Source organism: Phoca vitulina, unplaced genomic scaffold, assembly GCF_004348235.1.
Source record: "Phoca vitulina isolate PV1807 unplaced genomic scaffold, GSC_HSeal_1.0 scaffold19, whole genome shotgun sequence".
NCBI lineage: Eukaryota > Metazoa > Chordata > Mammalia > Carnivora > Phocidae > Phoca > Phoca vitulina.
Window position 1 is genome coordinate 29757068 of NW_022589722.1, and position 25349 is coordinate 29782416.

The 25349-nt window shown below is 56.6% G+C and overlaps 1 protein-coding gene across 2 annotated transcripts in view; it reads right to left on the reverse strand.

Annotated features, from left to right (window-relative positions):
• SHISAL1 (shisa like 1) overlaps positions 1–25349 on the reverse strand; it is a 133092-nt gene that overhangs the window by 5833 nt on the left and 101910 nt on the right. For both annotated transcript variants that reach the window (XM_032416384.1, XM_032416383.1), the window contains exon 4: positions 23423–23740. In XM_032416384.1, the coding sequence (XP_032272275.1) occupies positions 23423–23740 (318 nt within the window). The remainder of the gene's footprint in view (positions 1–23422; positions 23741–25349) is intronic.

Genomic DNA, 25349 nt, shown 5'->3' on the forward strand with positions numbered 1-25349 from the left:
GCACGTCTATATCCACAGTGTATCTATATCTACAGCACGTCTATATCTATATCTATGTGTCTCTATATCGATACGTGTCTGTAACTGCAGTGTATCTATATCTATAGCAAATCTGTATTTATATCTATAGCGTATCTTTATATCTACGGCGTGTCTATATCTACAGGGTGTCTGTATCTCTAGCATGTCTATATCTATATCTACGTGTCTCTACATCCATGCATGTCTATATCTATAACTGCAGTGTATCTATATCTAGTCTGTATCAGTCTCTACAGCGAGTCTATAACTACAGCGTGTCTATATCTATATCTACAGCATATCTATATCGGTATCTACAGTGTGTCAATATCTACTTTTACATCTGTCCATCGGTTCTGTGCTTCTGGAGGATCTAGACTAACACACGACCTGCACCCATTTCTTCTCCCAGATAAACACATGATTCTTCCCTCATTGTCTTCACGTCACCTGTGCCTGAGTCCCTCTGTTGACTACTCTATCAAGTTGCACTCTTTCTCAAACTCTTTCCCTGTTCTCATACTGTTTTTCTCTCTAGCACTTACAGCACTCTAACAGGCCACAGATTTTACATACATATTTCAAAAAGTATCTGTACATAAAAGTAGCACTTTTCGTTGGTTTTGGTGCACAACCATATCCCCAGCGCCAATAATGATGCTGGATGCAGAGCAGGTGCTCGGTAAAATGAAGTGACCAGACAAATAATGAGAGAAGAGCAAGGGAGCCTACCCATTCAACTCTGTCCAACTAAATCAGAAAACGGTGACAAAATGAGTGAATTTCCAACAAAACAGAAATTACCCAAAGGATCCAGGAGGAGAGAATCTAAACAGACCAATTACCAAGAAGAAAAACTGTCAAATCGCAAATCCAAAGTCTAAAATACGAGCAATGCAAATTAAAGCCATAATGAGACAGTATTCTGGAGCACAAATAACAGGACACGTCCACATCCTTCACTCCTCACACTGGCAAAGATCAAGAAGATTGAGCGCTCATGTGTCTGCCGGATGATGGCAGGGGGATGGGCGGAGAACCTCTGCTTCATTCTTGGTAGGAGGGACATCAGGGTCATTTCTGGAGGGCAGTTTGTGCAGCAAAGTTACAGATGCACGTGCCCTCTGGCCCAGCAATTCCACTTAAAATTTATCCTCCAAATATGCGCACAAGGGCAAAGTATGCACAAGCTCATTCATACGCAATAGTGGACCTTAGGATCAATGGAATGTCCATCCGTAGGGCACTGGGTTCAAAAGTAACAGCTCCCCATACGTGAAGGATGCAGATATCAGAAAGGTCCACGCAGCTGTCCAGGAGGGCAGTCTGTCGGCTGCCCCAACACACCATGCTCACACACCTCCCATTCTCCTGTCTCTGTCCCAGCTGTCGTTGGGGTTTGTGACTTTAATCCCGTCTACGTGCTGAGGACTCTTCCCTGAACTGTAGTCTTGAACATCCAACCACCTCCTGGATATCCCCCTCACGCGCCTAGCAGGTGTCATTCTTGACACATCCCAAACCAAACTCCTATGTTACCTTCTAAACCCGCTCCTCCTCAGTCCCCCTCTCAGCTGATGGCAGCTCCATCCTTCCAGTAGCTCAGGTCAAAAGAATGGGAGCTGTCCTTGACTCCTTTGGTCTCATGCCCAGGTCCAACCTATCAGCCAATCTCATCTATTCAAAATACACGCAGAATCTCACCACTTCCAACACTGCTGCCATGGTCCAAGCCACAGTCCCTGAGGATTTCAAAACCCTTGACAGATTTCTCTGTCCTTGCGTCCCTACAGTGTATTCTCAACACAGAAGCCAGAGTTCCCTGTGTTTTTTTGTCTATTTTCAATATATATATTAAATCTTTTCTGCTTGAAACTCTCTAATGGCTTTTTATTACCAAAGCTCTGGTGACTCTCCATGCTGCCCCCTCATACTTTTCTGACATGGCCTCCTGTCATGCGCCTTTGTCTTCCTCTCTAGCCACACGGGCATCTTTGTGGTTCCTCCAACATTCCTGGGTGCTCCTGCCTCAGGGCCTTTGCACTTGCTGTTCCCTCTGGCTAGACATCTGTGCACGGCTCATTTTCTCGACAACTTCAGGTCTTGGTGCAGATGGCTCTTTAGGGAGGCCTTCCTGACCCCCCTGCACCCCCCAAGGCCCTGCTTACTGCTCACTGCCATGCTCCTCAAGGACTGATGTGCTGTTTCCTTCATTAGAGGGCTGTCTGTCTTCCCACCACCCGGTCTGTTCCACACGAGCAGGGCTTACCTGGTGCTGTGTTTTCTGCTCTATCTCAGCCCCTGGGAACCTAGGTGGGGGGAAGCATGGAGTAGATGATTCAGACTCTGGCTTTGGGGACCCCATATGGAGGGGTAGATGGTGGCATCAGGTAGGAAAATGCTGAGACAGAGGAAGCCCCAGGGACCAAAGGAAGAGGAAAGTCAGAGGAAGCTTGCAGAGCAAGTCCAGGTGGTTGTCTAGACTTTGCTTGGCTTCCCCCAGGGACAGGGAACTCACTACCTCGTAGCCCATTGCCCTTTCAACTGTTCAGTTAGCTGGAAAACTTTTATAATGTGGGTCAAATCTCTCCCATCATTCCCAGCCTGGTCCTCCCTGCCTCCGGTGGCCCTTCTGAGACATGGTGCCAGCGGCAACGTCCCTGCTCCCTCGTCTTTGCTCTTCCAGGCTGATGTGGAAATGAGGCTCCCCTTTCTCTGAGGGGAGGCAGCATCACTCCTGACCTTGGCCAAGGCCTCCACGAGGCTGTCCCTGCTTCTGGGCCCCACGACCAGACCAGCCCCTGTATTTCCCCAGAGCCCTTTCTCTGGAGAGCAAAATCTGCTCCAGTCACTGCCCAGAGGGAGATGTGTGGGGATGGCAGGCACAAAATCCAGGCTGGTGGCACCATGTGTGCGTGCGTGCGTGGGGGGGGGTGGGCACGCAGAGGGCCTCTTGATAGCACTGTTTCACGTGGGAACATGGTATTGACTTCACTATTTTTTATGCCTCATATATACATTTTACATATATTCTTTTATCTTTTATACAGAATGAAATATTTTGAAATCAATCACGTTCAAAAAATTGGTCATGGTTTCTTCAAAGGGAAAATTTTGATGCCTTAGTTGGGCACTTGGGGCCTCTTCCCACCAGATTCCTATTACTCTTTCTACATTTGTGATCTCCACTTCAAAGGACTCTCCAGAATACCTGAGTGTGCTCCCACATGCTGGGAACACCTCCCCTTTGTCCACTTGGCAAACTCCTACTCATCCTTCAAGACCCTGCTCACAGGGCACCCCTTCCACGCAGCGTGTCTTTGTGGCAGTCAGTACCGCACGGCACTGTAGAGGGGGTGGGGGCGGTAATGGCCACTGGCCTTGGGGCAGGTCTGGGTTCGGATCTCAGCTCTATGCCTTGCAAGCTGTGTGACCCTGGGCAAGTCACTTAACCTCTCTGGGCCTCAGAGCCCACCTGATGCCACTCCAGGCATGTGGGACCATCCTCATCGCTGGCCAACAGGGACTTTCCCTGCTGTGGACACCCCCGGGCCGGTGACAGCTCTGGCTTGGCCCATCTGGACACCACCAAGCCCGTCACCCCACTGCAGCCCCTGCACTGGGGGACACCGTGCCTCAAAATAAAGCTTCAGCAAAGGTCAATTTCTGTTCTGCTTTTGTGGCAACCACACCTCGGCCACGCCATGAGTGCAGGAAACTGTCCAGCTAGCTCCCACTGCCGAGAGCCACGTGCCCCTGTCCCTGGGGCTGCTGGTCCTCCCAGGCACTTTGCAGGTGGCCTGGCCCCTCATTGCCAAAAGCCCGGCAGAAACTGGGGCCAGGCCCCCAATGCTCCTCTCACTCAGTACCAAGGCCAACGCCTCCTACTAGGCCCTTCTGGAAGCCCTCACTGGTGGCATCTGCCAGGCTTGCGTTGGGTGCTGAGTCAGGTGTGGGCCCTGCCCTTAAGGGCTCTGAGCTGGTGGGGGAGCCACACGGGGATCCCCAAACAAGAGCGGGAGGTCCACGTGGCATCAGGGGTGACGGCCTGGGGGTCCCAGGGGCAGAGCCTGGACAGAGGCAGAAGCGGGGCTCAGGGAAAACTCTCGGGGAGTTGGTGCCGAGCTGGGGCCGAGCTGGGGCCTGAGCAGGATCAGGAAGATTAGGAAGGCAAGCAGGAGGAGGGCACAGCCTGAGTCAAGGCCATTCAGAGGCTCGTAGTGGGCGGCACAAGATGCTCCTGGCAGGGGCGCGTCTAGAGAGGTGGCAGCCACCGAGCACGTCCCCTGCCAGGCGAAGGCATTTGGACGTGATCCTAGGGCTCCGAGAGCAGACACGGGCGCTCCTTCCTAATTCTAATACGGGCAGGAGTCCGGGCTGATGTGTGTTGGGTATTCCACACACAGGCTCACTGAGCTCTGCCTGCGAGGCAGGCACGTTATTTCCCCCATGTACAGACGGGGAGACTGAGGCTCGGGGAGGAAATGGAACCTGCTCAGGGTCAGTTGTCTAGTTAGCGCGGAGCCGGGAGCACAGTCTGGGCTGCTCACCCCTGTGCGTGGGCATAGCTCTAGTGCAGGGTAGAGGGCTGGCGGGCTGGGGGCAGGGAGCCGGCGGGAGCCAGCAGGGCAGTGGCCACTGCTGCCGCCCCCAACCCCCCCCCCCCCGACAGTGGAGAGGTGCAGAGCCTGGAACCCGGGGCGGAGGGCCCACCGGGAGGAGGAGTGTCTCAGCTGGTGTCTGCAACCTAACTGGGAAGATAAGACAGAGCACCTGGCAATTTGAATAACAATGAACGCTTCCAGAAGGCTGCGGAGTTTTGGTGACAATAACAGTTAGCTGACAAAAGCAGAGGAGTCACGAGGCCCAACATGACTAATTGCCAGGTGAGCTGCAGACAATGTGCCCCTCAGAGAGATGATAGCTCAGTTTGCGGTTTGCGTGGCCCTGACTCTGCCGGGTGCGGGGCTAGGAGCCTTCAGCACGCCTTCCACCGCATTCCCACGGCAGCCCGGGGGTGGGGGGTGCTGGTATCCACGTCTTACAAGGAGCAAACGGGGCAGGCACCCTGACTGGATGGTGCCGGGTAAGACGGCAACCCCGCGGAGGTGAGAGCAGAGTCCCCTAGGGCAGAGCTTTTAGCCACGGAAGAGGCGGTCTTGGGAGGCTGCCTGGAGGAGGTGTGTTTGTGTAACACAAGCATTGGGAAGATGCGACATAAAGCCACGATGAGTAGCCCCTCACAATTCAGGCCCCCAAAGAGGTCCCCGTCTGGGTCCCCAGAAGCTGTGAATGTGGCCTCACACGGTGTGAAAGGGAGTCTGCTGGTGGGAGTAAGTTGGGGACACCTCGATGGGCAGATCATCCTGGGTCATGCAGGTGGGTCCAGTGTCATGATGAGGGTCCTTCAAAGAGGGGTGCAGGAGGGCCAGGGTCAGAGAAGGCAAGGTGAGGACAGAAACAGGTTAGAGCAGAGCCACGATTGAAAGCACGAGCCATGGAACGTGGACGTCTCTGGAAGCTGGAAAACGCAAGGGAGCAGATTCTCCCCTAGAGCCTTCAGAAGGAGTCAGCTCGGCCAACACCTTGACAGCAGGTGTTCCTAAGACTCATCTTGAACTTTTGGATCATGGCTTCATGTCATCCTTCCCTGTGTTAGGTGAGAGCTGGGAGGTGAGCTCGGGCGTGGGTCCCAGCTCTGAGCACCCAGTGTGGACACGGCTCATAGCAGGTGGAACGGACGGAGGGCAGCCCTCCTCTCCAAAGTGCCCCAAGTACCCCCTCATTGCCTGCTCACTGGGTCGCCAGGAAAGGTAGAAACTATCCCAACAAAGATCTTATTTGTGGACAAACTGGAATTACTTTGTATTTTATAGGACATTGTATCATTTGAAAAGAATGGAATGTGAAACCTCACTTTCTTTCCCTGAGAAAGAAGATGACTGTCATCCCGGGGAATGGAAAGGCCAGACGGACGCGGGAGGGAAGGGTGATGCTCTGGTGTCGGCTACTCCCTGCAGATTCCACAGACAAGATGTTGTGTCTGTGTTTCTAGGAGCACACCGACGGCGCTGGGGAATGGGGGCGGGGACGGGGCATCACGGGAGCGATGGGCAAAGGGCAGGGCATCTGGTCCTGGCATCTGAGGCCAGGTCCCCACATCCTTTCGGCTGACCCTGCTCCTCTGAGGACACCCCCTCTTTAAGCCTCTGGACCCCACGCCTCCCAGTTTCCTCCTGCCTCAGGGGCTGCTCCCCCCTCTGACTACTTTGCCAGTTCTTCCCTCCCCTGCCAAGAGCTCCCCCACACTTCATCCTCCCCCCAGGCGACCCCCAGCCCCTCAGATTCCACGACAAGCACCCCGGCCAAGCCCAAGCTGGGTTGCAGCCTAGACCTTCCCCTGAGATCCTCGACTGGTCTGTGGCCCTAACATCACTCCCTGATGCTCACAGGCATCTCCAACCGCAGACATCCCACGCAGCTGGTACCCAAAGCCACACCCACCCAAGGGGTCCCAGCTTAGAATATCCCATCAGTATATCCCCAGCGGCTCAGTCCAGGGTTCTAGATATCCCTTTTGGAGCCCCCCTCTTCCTTACCATCCCCTCCATTCCCCCAGCCAGTCTGGTGGGCACTGCCCCCTGCTTCTGCCACCTTCTCTGCCCACACTCCTGCACCCCGACTTTCCTTCCGATGCGTGAATGCACCAGCTCTCTCTGCCTCAGCGCCGAGGGCCTGGCTTATCTGGCAGCCCCGGGGAGCCTGGAAGGGCTGATGGCCGAGGAGGGCTGACCAGCCCGGCGCCCTGCAGACACGGGGCTGGAGGTTGCTCCAGCTTTGGTGGCAGGGGCCGAGGGCCCATGGGGAGCTGTGCCTGGCTCGGGGAGCTTCATTATCCAAGCCCTGTGTGCAGCCTTCCTCCCAGCCCTTCGCCCTCCTGACTTCCGGACGTTTCTTGGGGAGCTTGGGGTCTTTAAACATCTACATCCTAAAGGTTAATTTTTAATGCTGCTTTGGTAAATATTTGATGCCATGGCTTTCACAAGAGAGCCGTGTTCTGCATTAAAGGCCACAAAGGGTTGGGGACGCTGTCCTCTTCCGACCGCAGCCTCCGTCACAACCCCATCTCTTCTTGCTCTACAAAAATAAAAGACTCTCCCTTTGCCTCCTTGTTATGAATTTTTCAAGTGCTTTCCACATCCATTCTGGTCCCTGATCGGCGTCTCCATCAGCCAGAAGAGAAGGTCAGAGGGGTTTTAAGTTGAAAGACACCGTGGAAGCATCCCGTCACACAAGGGGAAAGCGGAGCCCAGGGAGGCACGAGGCTGCCCAAGGTTAAACAGCAAGCCAGTGGCAGAAGGAGTCCGACAAGCAGCCATGATTCTGAACCCAGGGCTCTGCTCCAGGCACTGGGATCCGCAGGACTCAGACTGTCCCTGGCCTTGCCCCATCCAGTGGGCACAGATGTGATAAGAGACCACGTGGGCCTGGCTGTGTTGAGAGTGGGGAGCAGGGAGAGAAGACCTCTGCAGGAGGGTGGGAGGCCTCGGGGAGAAGAGCAGCCTGAGCAAGGTTTTGAGGGATGAGTAGGAGCTCACAGGGGAGCTGGGGTGGGGAACCCAGTGAGGTGACCAGGCTTGGAGGCACATCTCCTGGGCAGAGACAGGGTCTGACCCATTCTGTGTACCCAGCCCTGGCCTGGAGGGGAGCCCAGGCTTCGGTCCATGTTTTGCAAATCCTTGTGAAATGAATGTGCCTCCTAGCTCCAGGGCTGCTTATACTTTGCCCTTGACTGTCCTGGTCCCCTGGCCCCGGCACCGTGCAAATCTCTGTGCTCCCTCCTGGCGACCGCCGACCTGAGGCTGTTTTTATGTTACAGCACACCTGGGCTGCCTCAAATTCCCCAGCCTGCGCCCCAGGCCCCTTTCCTGCCCTTGGGGTGGGACAGATGTGGCAGGAGGGGCCGAGGCTGGAGCCGGGGTCATACCCAAGCACGTGAGCATGCACGCAACATATACACTTCTGCACACACCCAGGACACAGACATCATACTACACGCACACTAAGCCCGAACCACATAGCCACACACGCACCCCCCGCATGTGCCCCCAACAACTCACACCCAGCATATGCTACACGTCTGCCCACCTGGGACCCGCCCGAGGCCTCAGGATGCACGCTCAACCTTTATACGTCCTCACCGGTCGTGCACAGCCCAGGGCTCCGGCCGCAGCCAGCGACAACAGTCCCCACCGTGCCATGCCTGGGACCCCTGCTCCGCCTCTCCTCCAGCGGGGTCCTTCCTCATCTGTGGCAACACCTCACGTCACTCAGATCAGACCTTACAGCCATCCGGGGTGCCCCCATTCCCTGCCCCCAGGTCCAATTCCTCCGTAATCCTGGCTGCACCACCTCCAAAACATTTCCAAATCAGCCCACCGCCCCCAGCCTAAACTGCCATAGTCTCCTCCCTGGGGCACAGCAACGGCCTCCCCACGGCCTCCCCACGGCCTCCTTGCCTCCACACCCCCACCCCTACAGTCAGCCCTGCCCACGGCGGGGGGCTCTCACCAAAGCTCCCATCTGACCAAGTCACTCGCTGCTCCAAGTGCTTTGCTGCCCCGTGGTTTCCTTAAACTAATGGACACGATCTCCCCCATCGAGACAGCCACTCTGTGGCGCCCTGCGTGTCCTCCCCCTGCCGATGCCATCAACCATGAGACACACCATCGCCTGAGGAATGGCTTTTCCGGGAAGAAGTAAGCAGCGCTCCATTAAACGGACACCTTGGCCGGGGGTACATCTGGACGTCAGAGGTGATGAAGATGTGCCCCTCAGGGTCATGTGAGTGACAGCATCCGGCAGGGCCCGGGTTGGGGGGGGGGGGGGGGGCCACAGCCGCTGGGCTGTCATGGAATAAGGCGTTTACTCTAGGAACCCCTGTTTCTACACTCTGGGGCAGGGAAGGTCGAGAAAGGGGAGTCGAAGGCTCAGAAGAGGGTCCCTCAGCTGCACTGGATGGGAGAACGGGACCCATCTGCGGGGGGCTGGGAGCTGAGGGGCAGCCGGGGGGGCCTGGGGTCCATGGAAGGGTCTTGCCTTCCATGTCTGCGGGATCTGCGTCCCGGGGTCAGCAGTCTGGAAGAAGAGCCAGATACAGACGGAAAATCTGCAGACACACGGGGCCCGGGGCACCTCTGCAGCCATGCCTCCCTGGCTCTGAGACTTCTCGGGCCCGGTGATGCTGTTTGGGGCTTCCCAAAACTCAGACAACTCCGGCCGGCCTTACCAGGGCAGTGGATTCTGGGATATGAAGACCCCAGGCTAACCAAGCTGACGACAGAACAATCTAGCACAATATCCTTTTCTTGTCTGGTGGATGAGCTACGACATAAGCTCTCAGCGACCTCAACCGGGGTGGAGGGGGTGGAGGAGGGGTTTGGCAGGGACCCCTTTTCCTGCGGACAGAGTAGACAGAGACAGGGACAGGGGAGACTTTGGAGGTCCTCAGCACATCCTCAGATGGCAACCCCATGATAGCCCTGCCACGGGGGATTATTTGCTTCCCCGCTGCTGTCTCAGAAAGGTGAAGCAGCCTGCCCAAGGACACACAGCTCGGCAGCACAGAGCCCGTGCCAGCCCAGCCCAGGGGGCCTCGGGGGACACCGGGGTCCTTGTTGCCACCCATGGGCTGCCACACCCAGCAATTCCTGAAGCCACAGGTCCCAATACTTGAGCGGGTTGGAGCCACACCTGGAGCCCGCGGCCAAAGCCATCTGGCAAGGAGCTCTCCCTGGCACCCTCCGGGGCGCCTCAGAAGTAACAGGAAGAGTACTCTGGAGGGCATTTATGAGGAACCGGCGCCCTCCCGGCCCGAAGGCCAGAGTTGGTTTCCATCATTCTGACGGCAGCGGGATGCCCACGCTGGGAGTCTCACTGCGCCAACAAGCATCTATCCTTGGAAGCAGATGTTTTCGCAGTTAAGGCCAGAGTTTTAATGATGGAGGGAATAAAGAAGGAAAGGTTCCCTGGTCCTCCCTGGCCCACACCGATGGAGATAAATTCCTGCTTCTCTCGCCCTGGGGTGCCCGATCTGGGAGCCGGGCCCGTCCAGAGCCCCTGAACTAAATGGTTTTGGGGACACATAACAGCCGTGGCCCAGCCTCGGCTTCCCTTCATGGCAATCTTGCGGTCTCCACATTACCCTGCTGCAGCCCGGGGGGCAATCGGACGGAACTGCTGTCCAATTGACGTGAAGGAACACCCTCTCTTCTCGCAGGCAATGTTTCCCCAGCTTTGTCCAGGCCTCCGTGGAAACATCTTTGTTAATTGCTCACTCAAACTGGCATCTTTGTTTAAACAGTGACTGGGTTAGGGAATCTTAATTGATTCCAAGCTAGTGTGCTGGCTGGGCAGTGTGGGTCCCCCCTCGGGCTGGGTGGCTGGGAGTGGGGACAGGACCGCAGGAGCCCCCTCCAGGATGAAGCATGTCTAATCAGGCCACCCGGCAGCATGCCGCTGGGAATGGGGCGCCCTGTGGCTGAGCGCCGGCTCTGTGCCAGGCTCCCAGTGGGCTCCATTTCTGTCCTCCCCCGCCCCCATTTTCACGTCCAGGCAAACGGGCCTGGGAGGAGCAAGTGACTTGTCCAAGGTCACAGGGCCTGCGGATCTGGTTGGCTGGACTCATGGCCCTTGCTCATCCACCCCACAGAGTTGCGTCCCAGGCCCAGAGGCAGTGAACTTCTATCTGGAACTTGAACTGGAAGAGGGTTCTGCAGACAGTTAAGTCTGGTCTAGTTCATGCTGGAAGAGCATCTTCAAAGAGACTTTACCAAAACCTTCTCTAAGGTATATTTGCCCTGTGGCCGAATACATTGATTTTCCAGGTAAAGTAAGTGGCCAGGAGTGATTTTCTGCACATCACTGGCTGGGGTTGTGCCTCTCTTATATTTTAGTCCGTGCACTTGGCCCAGGGCATGGCCAACCCTCAGCAAGCACAGGTTGGAGTGAGTTAATGGTGTCCAGCCGCATCCTCACCACAGTGCACACTGGTGCTGAGAAGCAAAAGCAGATGGGGTTGGCGAGATTGCAAAGGGACAGCCCAAGATGTTCCCTCCGGGGACGAAGGGCCAGATGGATGACAGGAAGTTCTGACCGATCCTCCTGCCTTCTCATCTCCCTTACTTTCTTTGCTCTGGGAAGGAGCATGAATCTCCTTTTCAGAACCACCTTGCCTCTTGCCCCGGCTACAGCCGCCCGGGATGCCTGTCTATGGGTGTTCCTGGAAGCGCTGGGATCCAGTTTCACAGGCCCGTAAGGACACGTTCACAGCTCTGCACTAAGATTCACAGACCACGGGGCAGGCAGATGGTCGGAGGTGCTGAACACATGAGCGTTTGAAAGGTTATGTGCAGTCGCATGCCAGTAAATATTCAATGACCAGATCTTGAGAGGATAGAGCCCTGATCTGTAACATTTGCTGCCCATTTCCATGGTGTAAGTACTGCCAACAGTGTTGGGAAGAGATGCACAATAGCCAACATTATGTAAGTTTCACCTCACAGACACAATAGATACAAAAGCTCAAGAGCATAGATCATAGGAAATGTAGCAAAATCAGTAGGAAGTGATGATTTTGAATGTCTATTACTTTTGTGTTTCATAGAATTTAATTGTCGGCTTATAGCACTTAATTTTTATAGTGTCTGTATTCAACAACGGGCTCACAAAATTCCTAAAAAATTAACTACTAACTCTCATGAGCCAGTGCAAGGTGACCCCAGCACATCTTGGCTATGTTTATATATTTCAGATTTTTTTTTCAAGAGTTTATTCATGTATTTGTCAGAAAGAGAGCACAAGCAAGGGGAGTAGCAGGCAGAGGGAGAAGCAGACTCCTTGCTGAGCAAGGAGCCCAATGCAGGACTCGATCCCAGGACCCCGGGATCATGACCTGAGCCAAAGGCAGACGCTTAACCGACTGAGCCACCCAGGTGTCCCTATACATTTGTTTTAATGTGTATTGGGAAAAATATAACTCTTAAACCAAAGATATGATTGCTTAGAGCAAGTCTGAGTTTTTTTAAAAAGTGACTTGATTTAAAGCCAATTAAAAATGTATTAAGTAAACAGTACAGGGGAAGGAAATACACAGACAAGAGTAATACCCAGGAGCTGAAGTTTGGAAAATAAAAGTTGCTTTATGGAAATGCCTTCAATTACCACCTGTCTTGGGGGCGCAGTAACATAGATGGGCAACCCACAAGAGAGGAAATACAGTTAATTAACAAATGAAAGGAAAGGTGTTCAGCCTCAGCTAACAAACAAAGAAATGCAAACACATAAAAACGAGGGGGGCCCATCCTCACAAGCTGCTGCTGGTGACAGTCCTCTTGGGGAGGAGGCTAGCATTGGTACAAAGAACCATACAGATGTCACCCCCCTCGACTCAATCATTTCCCTGCCTGGAATGTATCCAGAGGAAATAATTCATAAAAGGGAAAACCATAAACACTTAAAGGTGTTTATTGCTGCCCCTAATCTTCCGGAGTATGTTTACCCTCCTGCAGTATTATTTGTCATAATAAAAACAATTGTAAGCTGTACAAATGCCTCGCTGTAGGGGACTAGTACAGTAAATGCTAGCATGTGGGATCAGGACTACTGGGTAGCTACTAAAATGATATTTAGAAAAATTAAGTAAAACCACAGGTAATGGCTAATTTAATGCTAAATGAGTATAATTAGAATGCAAAACGATGCGTACATCATTATTAGAAAAGTATTAAGCCACGTGCATAAGAAAGCAGAAAATGCAAAATGGCAGGGAGGCCAGCGTGGTTGGAGCAATCGGGGGAGATGAGGACAAAGGGATCAGATCGGGTTGTGGGCCACTGGAAGGACTTTGAATTCTTCCGTCTTCTAGAGAGAGGGGAGACATCCATGGGTTTTGATTTACATTTTAAAAGGATTGCTCTGCTGCTGTGGGGGACGAAGGATAGAAGCAGGAAGAGATTTAGAAGGTGCTGCCTCAGTCTGGGCAAGAGGATGGACCAGATGGTTGGTTTCGGTAGAGGGGTGCAGAGGGCGGATTCTGGGTCCATTTTCCTGATGTCCCTGATAGGATGTGTGAAGTGGCCAAGAGTCAGGGATCGTATCCTGAGGAGATGGTGGCAGGGCAGGGGACACTGGCTGTGCCAGTTTGCAATGTCTACTGAATACTTGAAGGGCTGCCTATGAAGACTCAGGATTTGCATAGCTGAGTCTGGAGTCCGGGCGAGGTGGGTGGGGGGCACCACCCTGGAGACAGACCCGGAAGTCAGGTGCAGAGGGACAAGTCTGGAGCTGGCATGCCAGTGGAGTTCCCACAGGTGGGTGGAGATGGAGAGAACAGGGTCAAGGAAGGAGCCCAGTGCTTTCTGGTGCCTAAGGCTACGTTGATGAGGAGGGAGCAGTGAAGGAGACCAATGAGGGGCTGGGAACCATGCGGGGTGGTACCCAGGACCTGGAGCTCCCCAAGGCTCCCCACTTCTCATTAGCCTTTCCCATCCTCTGGGACTTAGCCTGAGCTGCACTCTGCCTAGAGGGTCATATCTCCACTTCCAGAAAACTCCTACTCATCCATTGAAACCCTTTCTGGGTGTTGACTGTTCCCTGGCCAGCTAGTGCTCAGCCCAGAGGGCTGTGGACCCTGGGACAGCTGACTGGTGTCCTCAACATCACAGAAAGCCTGCCACACCCTGACGTGATGCCGGGGGAGACAGGAGGAACACTGGAGAGTGGTTTCTGTATGCCACGATCTTCGGCGTCTCCTCTTGTTGAGCCACACAGCACTGATCCTAGCATCCTGCTTCCAGGTGAGGGGAGTTTGGCTACATCACCTGCTGGAGGTTCTCCAGGAATCAAAAACTGGAGGAGCAAGATCTGAACCCAGGTCGATCTGCCTCTAACGGGTTTTGCACCTAAATGTTCTGTTTCCTGCCTGTAAAAAAAAAATAGAGCTTTGTAGCAGGTGGGGTTGTTCCACTGAGGCAGGGGGCTTCTGGAGGGAGTGAGCGATCCATCACTGGCCGTCCTCACCTGGGCAGGGATGCTCAATGCCCACGTCTGGAAACCCTCTTGTCCTGGAGGCTGAGGGGCCCAGCATGAGACGGAGCAATGCTCCGAGAGGTGGAAAGAGAACCCCTGCGGGGGTGGGGGGGACTCAGAAGCACCCAGTGGCCCGAGTCAGGGAAGTGGGTCACCGACTTATGGCCCATCATCTCTCAAAGGACAATTAAGGCAGCCATTAAAACAGTGTTATGAAGACTTAATAATGCGGGAAACTCATTGAGACAGAATGTTGAATTAAAAACCCAAGACACACAACTTGATGTGCAGATGGTAATAGCTATAAGGTGGAGAGAGAAATTCAGGGGACGACGGGCTGTAGTGGGGGGGGGACATTGGTGTCTGCTCTCCCCCCTCCCCCGTGTTGTCCAGTGAGCAGGGCACTTTTATAACGGAAAATTAGGCATAAAAGGGAAGGAAACCGTGAGCTCTCCTCGGTGGAGGAAGTAGCAGGGGAATAATGATTAGGACCAGCCATCAGGATCTGTGCTCTGGCTCTGGGCTGCCGGGATCCTCGTCACCCTCTCCTGATGACCCCTGAGCTTCTGGGGGCCCGGAGGGGGCAAGAGGTTGCAGGATCTGTCCAGGTCCCAGGACTCAGGAGGGCAGACATGGAATCTGAACTCTGGGTTGCCCGTGGTATTCCTTCCAAACTGCTTCCTTCAGCCCCTCCCCTCTGCTCCAAGAGCATAGCTTACTCATTGTTACAAGTAAGAAAATCTACCAGGATAGACCCCGCTGGCTTTGGATGTGGTCCGGTCCTTTCTTTTGGACCCTGAGGCCCAGTCTGTCCTAAGCACGCTGACTGATTCTTTCCAGTTGAATTGGGGTCTCTGTCTGGGTCTACAGTGGTCCTTGGGGCAGGGACAGGAGCTGAAAGAGAGAAGGCTGTGAGCCCCAGAAGACTTTCAGGGGGCCTTTCTGGCCTCTTGTGGAATATTATCAGTAAAGAGGCTCTCACCAGAAAAAAAAGAATCTGATTATTCTGTTAGAGAAGAGAACCTTGCGATGATCTCTGTTCCAGGACAGCTGTCCCCTGTGGAGACCCTGAGGGTCCTGACCCTTACCCAAGCCTTTGTACATGCTCTTCCTCCCACCAGCAACACCCTACCCCCTTATTTTTTTGCCTAATTATTACTCATCCTTGAAGATCATTCCAGCTGTCACCTCCTCCAGAAAGCTCTCCCTGATGCCCCGTCTGGACAATGTTCCTTCTGGGCTCCCTCCTATCACAGCTCATAGCTCATTGCCATTGTGTGTCCCTGAGTCAGGTGCCCAGCTTGGTGCCCGGCTCAGTGCCCGGCCCAGGATGGGGGTGGGAAGATTGGCTCCTGTCCCTGCTCCTCTCTGGACTGGAATTGGACCCCACACCCCATCTTCCTCCCAGCCCCTGATCCCTCCCCTTGCCCTGGGTCCTGCTCTGGCTGGCACTTGCGGCAGAGAGCCAGTTCCTGCCCATAAGGGTCACGATGTGCCCAAGGCTTCCTGGGGCATCTGAGGCCCTTGAGCTCTGTCTCCTGACTCCTGCCTGCCTTGTCCTGTCTGGCTCCCCGGCCTAGGGGATGAGGCTGGACACCTGGCCCTGAGTGGTCCTCTAAGCTGGCCAGAGCTAGACTGCCTGTGCTCAAACACTGGGTCTGTCAGTAACCAGCTGGGTGACCCTGGACCACTTACCTAACCTCTCTGCGCTTCACTTTCCCCATCTGTAAAATGGGGATTCATCAAATAGGTGTTTGAGAGCAGGGGACGAGGCAGCCAACCAAGCAGCCAAAACCCTCATTCTAATACTCTAGCGGGGGTGGGCCAGGAACAGAGGGCACCCTGTCTGAGCGCTCTGCGTGGCACCTGCTTGGCTGTGATTTTAAATTTGCTCCCTAGCATCAAACCCAAGCCTTCCTCCCTGGGCCAAGCATCCGCTGGGTAAGGAAGGACGGGCCTGCTGGTTGCTGGTGGAGGGGTGAGGACATGGTTCCAGAAAAGGAATCAACATTCCCTGCAGCCCTACTCTGTGCTCAGCACTGGGTGAGGTCCCCTCCTTCACCTCTCATCACCATTGTCGATGGGAAGTGCTGAGACTCAGAGAGGGTCAGCAACTTGTCTGAGGACACACAGCCAATGAGGCGTCTGGTCCTGGGCCTGTCACCCCACCCTCCATGGTCCTCCCTGATCGTGGAGCAGCCCTGCTGAACAAACACCTTCCTGGGTTTTCCCCAAAGCCATGTGCACACGGTGGAGACAGGTGGTGAGGAAGTGGGTGTGTGCCTTCCATGTGCACAGGGTTGGGGCAGGAGGAAGCCAGGGCCCCAGCTGGGAAAGACAGGGGTTCTGGGGGACAGGCCCAGGGTTTCCTAGTCCAGCTGAGAGCCCCAGGATTTGAAACTCCACCCACACGCAGACATTCTCTGTCTTCTGAATTCCAATCACGGACGCCTCCTTGGTATTTGATGTGATGCCAAGAAGATACTTGGTCTCCCTTTTTGTCTTCTGGCTTTCTGGAATTTCTTGCTGTTGGCTGGTGGCCTCCTGCAGAAACCACACATCAAGGATCTGGCCCCAGAGCCCAGAAGAAAGTGATGCCCGAGCTTTATGGGGAAGAAGGTTCTGGGGTCGGGTGAACTCCGGAGACCCACGGGGGGAGGCCTATGAATGAGTTCGTAAAGAGCCAGAGGGTGTTCTGGGTTAGGGAAGCAGGAGGTGAGAGCGGCAGTTGCTGTGGGGGCTTCGCCGCTGGGCAGAGGCCAGTGGGCTGAGAGGGTTTCTGCACATCAGGGCCCAGAGTCTGGTTCTGCCTTAGGCCACATGACATCTGCAAGCCTCTTGCAATTTCCAGGGTCACTGTGGTCTTTACTTGTGCTGTTTCCTCTGTCTGAAGTGGTTTTTCCATTTTGTTCCAAGCCGGTGAACTCCCCCTACCTCCCCGGGTCTGCCTCCACCTTGCCTCCTCCTCCTCCAGGAAGCCTGCCCTGACTCCTCTTTCCCCTGCAGTTCATCGTGGCCTCGCCCAGCTTCTCTGGGCACTTTGTGTGACTGCAGTTGTCCTCTGTCCTGCCCCATCAACCTGGGAGCCTCGTGGGGGCAGGGCATCCCCTCTACCACTACGGGCACCTGCGGGAATGGTCAGAGCCTGACGCAATTTGGTTCTGCATGGTCTCAGGTGATGTGCCACTTTCTGTGACACCCAAGCCCCACCCTGGCTGGGGCTTTCCATGCTGTTCCTCTCCTGCCTGGGGGGCCAGGTTAGTCAGGGTCCCCCATGGACTCCATAGATAACCCCCCTGGCTCCCTAAGCTCCTTCCATCAATCCGGGCCCTGATATCTCAGAGACCACCGTGCAGAGGAGCTCCCAGCTCCACCAGCATGGCTCTGTCCCCAGTCCTCGAGGGGCGGTCCCCAGACTGGCAGCAGCGGCACCTCCCAGGCCCAACCCAGATCATGCACATCAGAACTGGCAAATCTAACGAGACCCCAGGGGACCGAACGCCCACTGAAGTTTGAGATACACAAACAACCATCTTCCCAGGCCAAGTCAGGAAGTTTCCCCTGAGCTCTGAAAGATTGAGAGGCCACGGGGGCTGGGCAGCCTCCTCTCCTCCTGTCACTGCCCCATTCCACACCCCCCGACCGGGCCTCAGGCCTTTAGGCCCGACCAGAGCCTGTGACCTCAGGGAAGGTTTTGCAGGATGAATAGGAGTGTTCCCCAGGGAGGTGTGAATTGGCAAGGGCCAGAGGGGGCCAGGCCACAGGGGAAGGAGTGAGGTGGGGCGAAGCAGGAAGAGGCTCTGGGGCGGGCAGTGGCCTGTGGCACTTGGCTCAGGGTCCTACTTGGTCCTGGGAGACCTGGGACGGGGGAGATCTGGCTCCAGCCCACGGACTTACTGTGTGGCCTGGGCAAGTCACTTCCCCTCTCTGGGCCTATGTTTGCTCATCTGTAAAGGGGGACGATAACCCCATTGTGCTCAGTTCCCACTGTAGGAGTGACGGGGGCCAGCCAAGGGAAATAATTATGGCGGGCGGTGTCTACACGGTATGGGCAGCCATGGCTCCCAGCGCTCGGCCGGCTCCGGGCGTGGGTCAGAGGCGGCCTGAGGCTTCAGAGAGAGCAGTGGGGTGGGGAGGGCCTCAGGGGCCAGGCTAGGGGCTGAGGTCCTGCAGGGGCGGGGGGGGGGGGAGTGGGAGGCTGGGGTCCCGGGTGGGCACTCGGTGCTCAACAATGGCAACTATAGGGGGGGTCAGGCTGCGATTGTCCCCATTTGACAGGTGAGGAAGTCGAGGCTCGGGCAGGTGAAGCAACCTCAAGGGGCCGAGCTGGGATTCAAGGCAGGTGTGTGTGCACACATGCCGCTGCTGATCCGCCTGGGCCCCGAAACCATAGCAAGGAGGGGCATGTGTCCGTGACAGCAAGGATGACAGCGCCACACCTCGGCGGCCCCCTGGCAGCCGGGGGCTAACAGTGTGACGTGGCGGCGAGCACGCTGAGACCCCGCGGAGCCCTTGGTGGTGCACATGGTGCCCCAGCCACCTGCTCTCTTCTCCTTCAGACCACAAGGGCCCCTGGGGTGGGCAGTGGCACAAAGAAGCAGGGCTGAAGGCTGGTGTGAGGTGACAGAGGTGACGGGGGCGCTCCAGCTCAATCAAGTAGCATCTGCTGCGCACCCACTGTGTGCCCCGAGCACCAGACACAGAGGTCCCTGCCGTGGCCTGGGCTTAGGTTCTGGCTGAGGGAGAGCATGGCCTGACATCAGTGATGGGATTCGTCAGAAGGTGGGAGGTGCGGGGCCAAGGACAAACCTGGGGGAGCGGGGCGGGGGGGGGGGGGGCGGGGGCCGGGGGGGGGGGGGCTGGAGCGAGGGGAGTGTTGGCTGAATGCTGAGTGTGGGAAGGAACTGAGGGAGGGAGGGGGAGAGAGAGAGAAGGGGAAGGGAGGAAAAAAAGGAAAGGGAGAGTAGGGAGGAAGGAGGGAAGGAAGAGGGGAGGAAGGGAGAGGAAAGGGAGGGAGGGGAGGGGGGAGGAGGAGGGAGCTGAGCTGCAGCCCACATTGCGGGTCGGATGCCCTGGGAGCACGAGCGAGGAGGAAGGCAGGGTGACGGAGGTGCTCCCGGCATTTGGGAGACAAGAGCTGTGGGGGGGGACACGGTACCATGTGAAACAGAAGGGCGCCCCCTCTGCGAGGAAGACATGAGCCAGGGGAGCAGGGGGGGAGCTGAAGGCCCCAGTCCCTGCAGGCCGGCCCACAGCGCAGGGACTGAGGGCCCGGGCCACACTGCGTGCAGAGACAATTGGGGCCGCGGGCTGGTGGCTGAAACACAGCATTTCTAGAGCTGGAGCTGGATGGGGTGTGTCTGGGGCCATGGAGTGGGGGCTGGGCGGACGTGCACCTCCTCCATGGAGCCTCCAGGGTTGCTTTTTCAGTAGCAGCTTTGGGGGGCTGAGTCAGTCCTACACACTGGCCCAGGTCCTGACAGGAGGCTCCTCCCTCCCCCTGTGGGCGAGCCCCCAACAGAGAGACCACTGACTCTAAGGTGCCACTCAGCCCTGGGGTGGGACCCTGCCTCAGTCTCCCCTTTGCTGGGTGATCGGGCAAGCCAATGACCTCCGAGCCCCCCAGTTTCCGCATCTGAAAGTGGGGCACAACATCCTTACCCCAGTGGGCAGACGGGAGATGACAGTGGCACATGGCTGGCCCGTGCAGGGCACTGGGTGAGCGCAGGTTGCATGTCCCTGTCAATTCTGGGGGGCAGGACCCCTACCACATTTATCTACCCACCCGAGAAGTGACCAAAAGGATTGACAACATGGGGCCAGGCGGCGGGCCAAGCCCCTCCCTAAGCATCCTCCCCTTTAATTCTCAAGACAGTTATGACCCCTGGCATCTTCATGGGGAAACTGAGGCATGGGAGGTAGAATGACTTGCCCGAGGCCGCAGAGCCGACGATCGGTATGGGCAGCTCTTGGACCCGGGTGGTCAACTCCAGCCCCAAACGGATGTGCTGCTTGTGGTCATGCCAGGGGTGCTGATAATACTCAAACGACCCGCTTGCGGCCGCGTCACGTGGGGCTGGGCGTCCAGTCGCGTTACAGTCGGAACGGGACAGGCAGTCTGGCAGGACTCTGAGGGCTGCTAGGGGTCTCAGCTGCGGGCAGGGGCAGGAAGGGCCAGAGGCGCCACCGAGAAGAAAGCTGCGAACCAAGGGCCAAGGTGGCAGGTGTCCCCAGGGAGGCTACCTCAGGTTGTGGGTGAGGAAGGGGAAGAGCACGGCCGCTGGGCAGGCGGGTAGGAGGAGGTCGCTCTGCTGGAGAGAGAGCTGGGTGGTGGGGATGCCGGGCTGGAAGGGGGCACAGGACCACGGGGGCACGGGGGCCCCGGAGGTAGAAGAGCAGGGGAGCAACTGGTGGGGTCTGTACCCGAGGGGTCCGCGTCTCTGCGATGCCGGGGAAGTGCTCAGGGGGCTGTTTGGAGGACCCAGGGTGACAGTTCGGACATGAAGCGGCCCAGACACTAGCTCTTGTTCTGGGAGAAGCACTGAGTACAGCCCGCCCCTGCCCCAGCCACACCTCCGTGCCACCTGCTGACACCCCGGTGGCCACACTCACCACAGGGTCGCGGCCCTGGCTGTCTGCCCAGCACACCTGCTCGGATCTGTTCTGGCCGTGCCCCGCCCCCCATGCCACTGGCACCGCCCCTAGACTGTGTGACAGCCTTCTGTCTTCCCCTGATGGTTCACTCATGTCTTGTGTGTCACTTGTCCCCTGTCCCCAGCACCTGGCAGAGGGCCAGGATGGGGTGGCGGCCAGTGGGGAACGAGCCCCCGTGAACAGTGTGAAGGAACATGGGTACGCACTCCCTGTCCTTTCTGCTGTGCTCACGGGGGGTGTAGGGTCTCTGTCAGCACAGAGGGCTGCAGCCTGATCCCCGCCCCACTGCCAGCCGGCGACTTTGGGGAAGCCACTTCACTCTCTGCCCCGGCACCGAGCCCATGGGGGTGCAGCAAGACAGAGACGGCAAGTGTGGTGCCAAGGGGCACAGCGAGTGCTCAGTAGATGTTGCGAGAACCATGGGCTCCCACGGTGGAAGCCCAAGCAGGAAGCCCCTCACCCAAGGTCACACTGGGTGTCGAGGGCAGACCGGAGCTGGAAGGCACCAAGTGAATCCTTTATCCCGCATCACATCCTCACAGGCTTCTGATGATCTGTTTTACGAACGCTCATATGGTTATGGGAGCATCATCCCGAGTCCACAATACGGGAACCAGGGGGGACACAAAGAGCCTCCAAGCTCCGAAATTAAATGGCTCCCACTGAGACAGCAGGGCTCAAGGACTGCGAGCTCGGTCTCTGGTTTGGACTTGATGCACAAGCCCAGAAAGCTTGGCAAGCCCGTTGCTCAGGGAGGCACGAGGTGTTCCAAATGGGGGAGAGAGAAAACCATTGTTCACGTGGAAGAATCCCAGCTCTCAAAACACTTGGCCCCGTGTAACAACGTTTTCCAGGGGTTCTCAGACTCCGGTACCTCAGGCACTACCCCCAGAGTTTCCTGGTCAGGGGGCTCTGAATGAGACCCAGGAATTTATTTTGATAAACACCCCAGGTGGGTCTGCTGCCAGAGACCCACATTTCAGAAAACCCCACCGCCGGGGCCAGGTCTGTTTCATGGTCTGCAGCTTTGCGTGGGTTTGTGCCCCTCTGTCCTTCTCAAGATTCTCCACCCAGGGCACCTGGGTGGCTCAGTTGGTTAAGCAACTGCCTTCGGCTCAGGTCATGATCCTGGAGTCCCGGGATCGAGTCCCGCATCGGGCTCCCTGCTCAGCGGGCAGTCTGCTTCTCCCTCTGACCCTCCCCCTTCTCATGTGCTCTCTCTCTCAGATAAATAAATAAAATCTTTAAAAAAAAAAAAAAAAAGATTCTCCACCCATCGCCTTGACATCACCCGGAGCCTGGCGCGGGGGAAGGACCCAGGGGACCGGCTCAGTGGGCATGTGTCAAGCTGAGCTGAACAGGGCTGTGTTTTTGTCTTCTGCATGATAGATGGGGCAATTATTCGATCAATAAGCTGATTTAAGTGTATCTTATGAATTATTTAAGTCATTCATTATTGAAAAGGTCGCTACCTGCTAGCTATTTAATGATCATTAACTAGCTTGGTGGCATCTCCAACAAGGAAGCACCAGGGTTAACTGGGCACCTACCAGGTGCCAGATATTTCATTTAACCCTCCGAGGACCCTGGCAGGGGACCATGCTTACTCTGCACTGCTTCCTAAGGACGGGAAGGTCCGCAGGGCTGATGTAACTTGCCTGCACACAGAGCTGGTAAATGGCAGAGCTCGGACTCGCACCCAGGTCGGGTTTACTGCTCACAGACTCGACAGTAATCACTGTGCTGAAAATTTGTGCACCTGCTGGCAGGCGGGCTCTGGGATGGATCTCGCAGCCTGGGCTCAGTCTTGGGATGTTCCGGGATGATGTGCCCCACATCCCATGTGCCCATGGCTGCAGCTCAGCCTCCACAGGGCATCTGGACCCCACACCCGACCTCTTGCCTGGGGCATCTGTCCTCCGCCTGGTTCCTGTCCCTTGTGCGGTCCTCCCTCACAGTGGGCTCCTGCTCCAAAATGTACAGCCCTCCTCCCTCCGTCCAAGTCTGTACTGCCCAGGGACGGTCAGTCCTACCCCACCTCCCACTGGCCTGGGACTGGGCAGAAATGAGAGTCACAGTAGAGAAAGTCAGGTTTGAACATGCAGCCAGGCTACTAGGCTAACCCCCTGATATTCCACCTCCCTCGCTGCCTCCCTTCGCTTCCCCTGAGCCGTCATGAAGCAGCCTGCCTGCATGGCCTCAGACGTTCTTAAGAGACTCAGTGCATGTGAACATAAGGAACCAACCCAGTAATATGCTTATTTCCTAACTTCATGCTGAAAAAGCTTATCCCCAGCCTCCAAAAACCCATTTGCTTCATTTGACCATGAAAACTTGGAAAGCCATCCAATTTCCCCTTTTGCCTTGGCAGCCAGGAAACTCACAACTCCATTAACTGCTCAGTGGCAATCACTCCCGCACCCGTCTCTAAGTGCAATGAACTGGCAAGCCGGGCTCCCAAGCTCCGTTTCCACCTCGCATTTGACTCTGGCCCAGGCGCATGCTATCATGGGCAACTTCAAATCCTTCTTGGCAAATAAGATAAGCAAACGATCAGGTAATCAAGGAGCCAAACACAGCAGCAATAACGACCCGATTATCTTCCAAGCTTGGCAAAGACAAGTGATCCACCATGGCGGCCTTGATCGCAAGCACTCACCAGGCAGACGAACTCTGGAAGGTCATCAGTGGTGGGCTGTGAGCATCTCCCTGAAGCGTGTGCACGGCCTGGGGGGCTTGCGGCAGCAGGCCTGGGGGAGGCTGGGGCTGTGGGGTGGGTTGCCCTGGCGGGGGGGGCCGGGCAGCGTTGCCCCACCGCCGGGGGTCCTGTTTCATCCATCGTCCGTGGATGCCCCACCGCGCCAGGTAAACCTTGCAAATGTCGTAGTTCATTGCCGAGTAATACAAAAGATCCAGGACCAGCAGCATCAACACGAAAAAGCCATAGATCCACACTCCCAGCAGGGCGGTGTAATTGCTGGGGGAAGAGAGAGACAGACGCTGAGGGGGAAGAGCACAGCAACCTCCATTGACAGAGTTAATCCATGGGGCTACTTTGGGGTCCCAGAGAGGAGGGGCTGCAACCCCCCTGGGGGGGGGGCAGGGAGACCAGACTCCCCATCCTCACACCCACCCTCTACTTCCTTCCCTCCACCTGCCCGATCGCCTCCTCCTAGATCCTTGGAATCCACTCCCCTGCACCCTGGTCCCCTGGAGCATCTCCCCCCTGAGGAGCCTAGCGTGGGCAGGGATCCCAGTGGGCCCCACTTCATTAGGGCTTTGGAAGGACCTTCACCCTCATGTCTCTCCCAATGTGGGAGCTGCTCCTGGACCTGCCAGCTGGCTCCTGTGGATGCCCCCCGCCTGCCTGCCCCCTGGTTCCTTATGCTGTTCCTCCCTCCTGGGATGCTCTTCTACATCCCTTACTGCGTCCTCCGCCCCTTGTCCCCCACAGCTCCTCCCTACCTTACTGGACCCAGGGCAAATGCAGAACGTCTTAGGACAAACCAACCCAACTTCCTGAGCCATAAACCTCTGGCCCTCAGCATCCACACTGGGCCACCTCACACCCACATGTGCCGCCGGGAACTCAGTTGATGCCCCCCTTCCCCTGGGGCCGCCTCCCCTTCAGCCTGCTCCCTCTTGCCCTTTCTCGGAAGTCCAGGAAGTAGAGGTGGGCTCAGCCTCCCTCCCCACACCCTACAGGGTAGTCACTGGTCCCGGCTGCTCCACCAGCCCCTACCTCCACTGTCCCCTCCCCCTGCCCCCTCACCCCGCGTGGTTGGGGCTCTCAGGTACCCTGACACAGTTTCTCCTGTTCATTCATCCAGCATTTCCTCACTGAGGACTGCTGCACCCTCTAGAAGTAGAAGTGAGGGTGAGTTTTAGGCTGCTGGGGCTCACGGCTCCTTTGCAAAGCCTGGCTCCCCGCCACCCCATCCCTTCACTAAGAACCATGCCCCACTCGCTCGGACACCGGGCCTTTGCAAGGGCTGTGCCTTCTGCCTGGGCAGCTTTTTCCCTTTCCCTGCCTCCTCCCTTCCCTGCCTGGCTCCCACCTGCCCCTCTCAAACACGGCTTCCCCCAGGAAGCCTTCTAGACGCGCTGCCCCGCCTGCATGGCTGGGCCAGGCCCCTCCTCTGGCCCAGAGTCCTGAGTGCTTGTCAAACCGAGCTCCCACCACCCAGGACTGGGCTGTCTGGGTCCTTCCGTCCCCTTCTCCCAGGCCAGGGTCTGAGTGTCCCTTGGGTGGCCAGGGAGGGCTGTTTCCTGGGCTGGCCAGTGCAGCTGGGATAGTTGTGCTCTGAACAGTGCCCGCCAGGGACAGCGGCTGTTCAAAGGGACTGATTTATTAATTACTCCGACACAGCCTCCATCTGCTCCCTGCCGTGGGCCTCTGCACAGGCGGGTGTGCTCAGGAGGGTGTGCGCAGGCGGGTGGGCTCAGGCGGGTGTGCTCAGGCGGGTGTGAGCAGGCGGGTGTGCTCAGGCGGGTGTGCGCAGGCATGTGTGCTTAGGCGGGTGTGTGCAGGCAGGTGTGCTCAGGTGTGTGTGCGCAGGCGGGTGTGCACATGCGGGTGTGCTCAG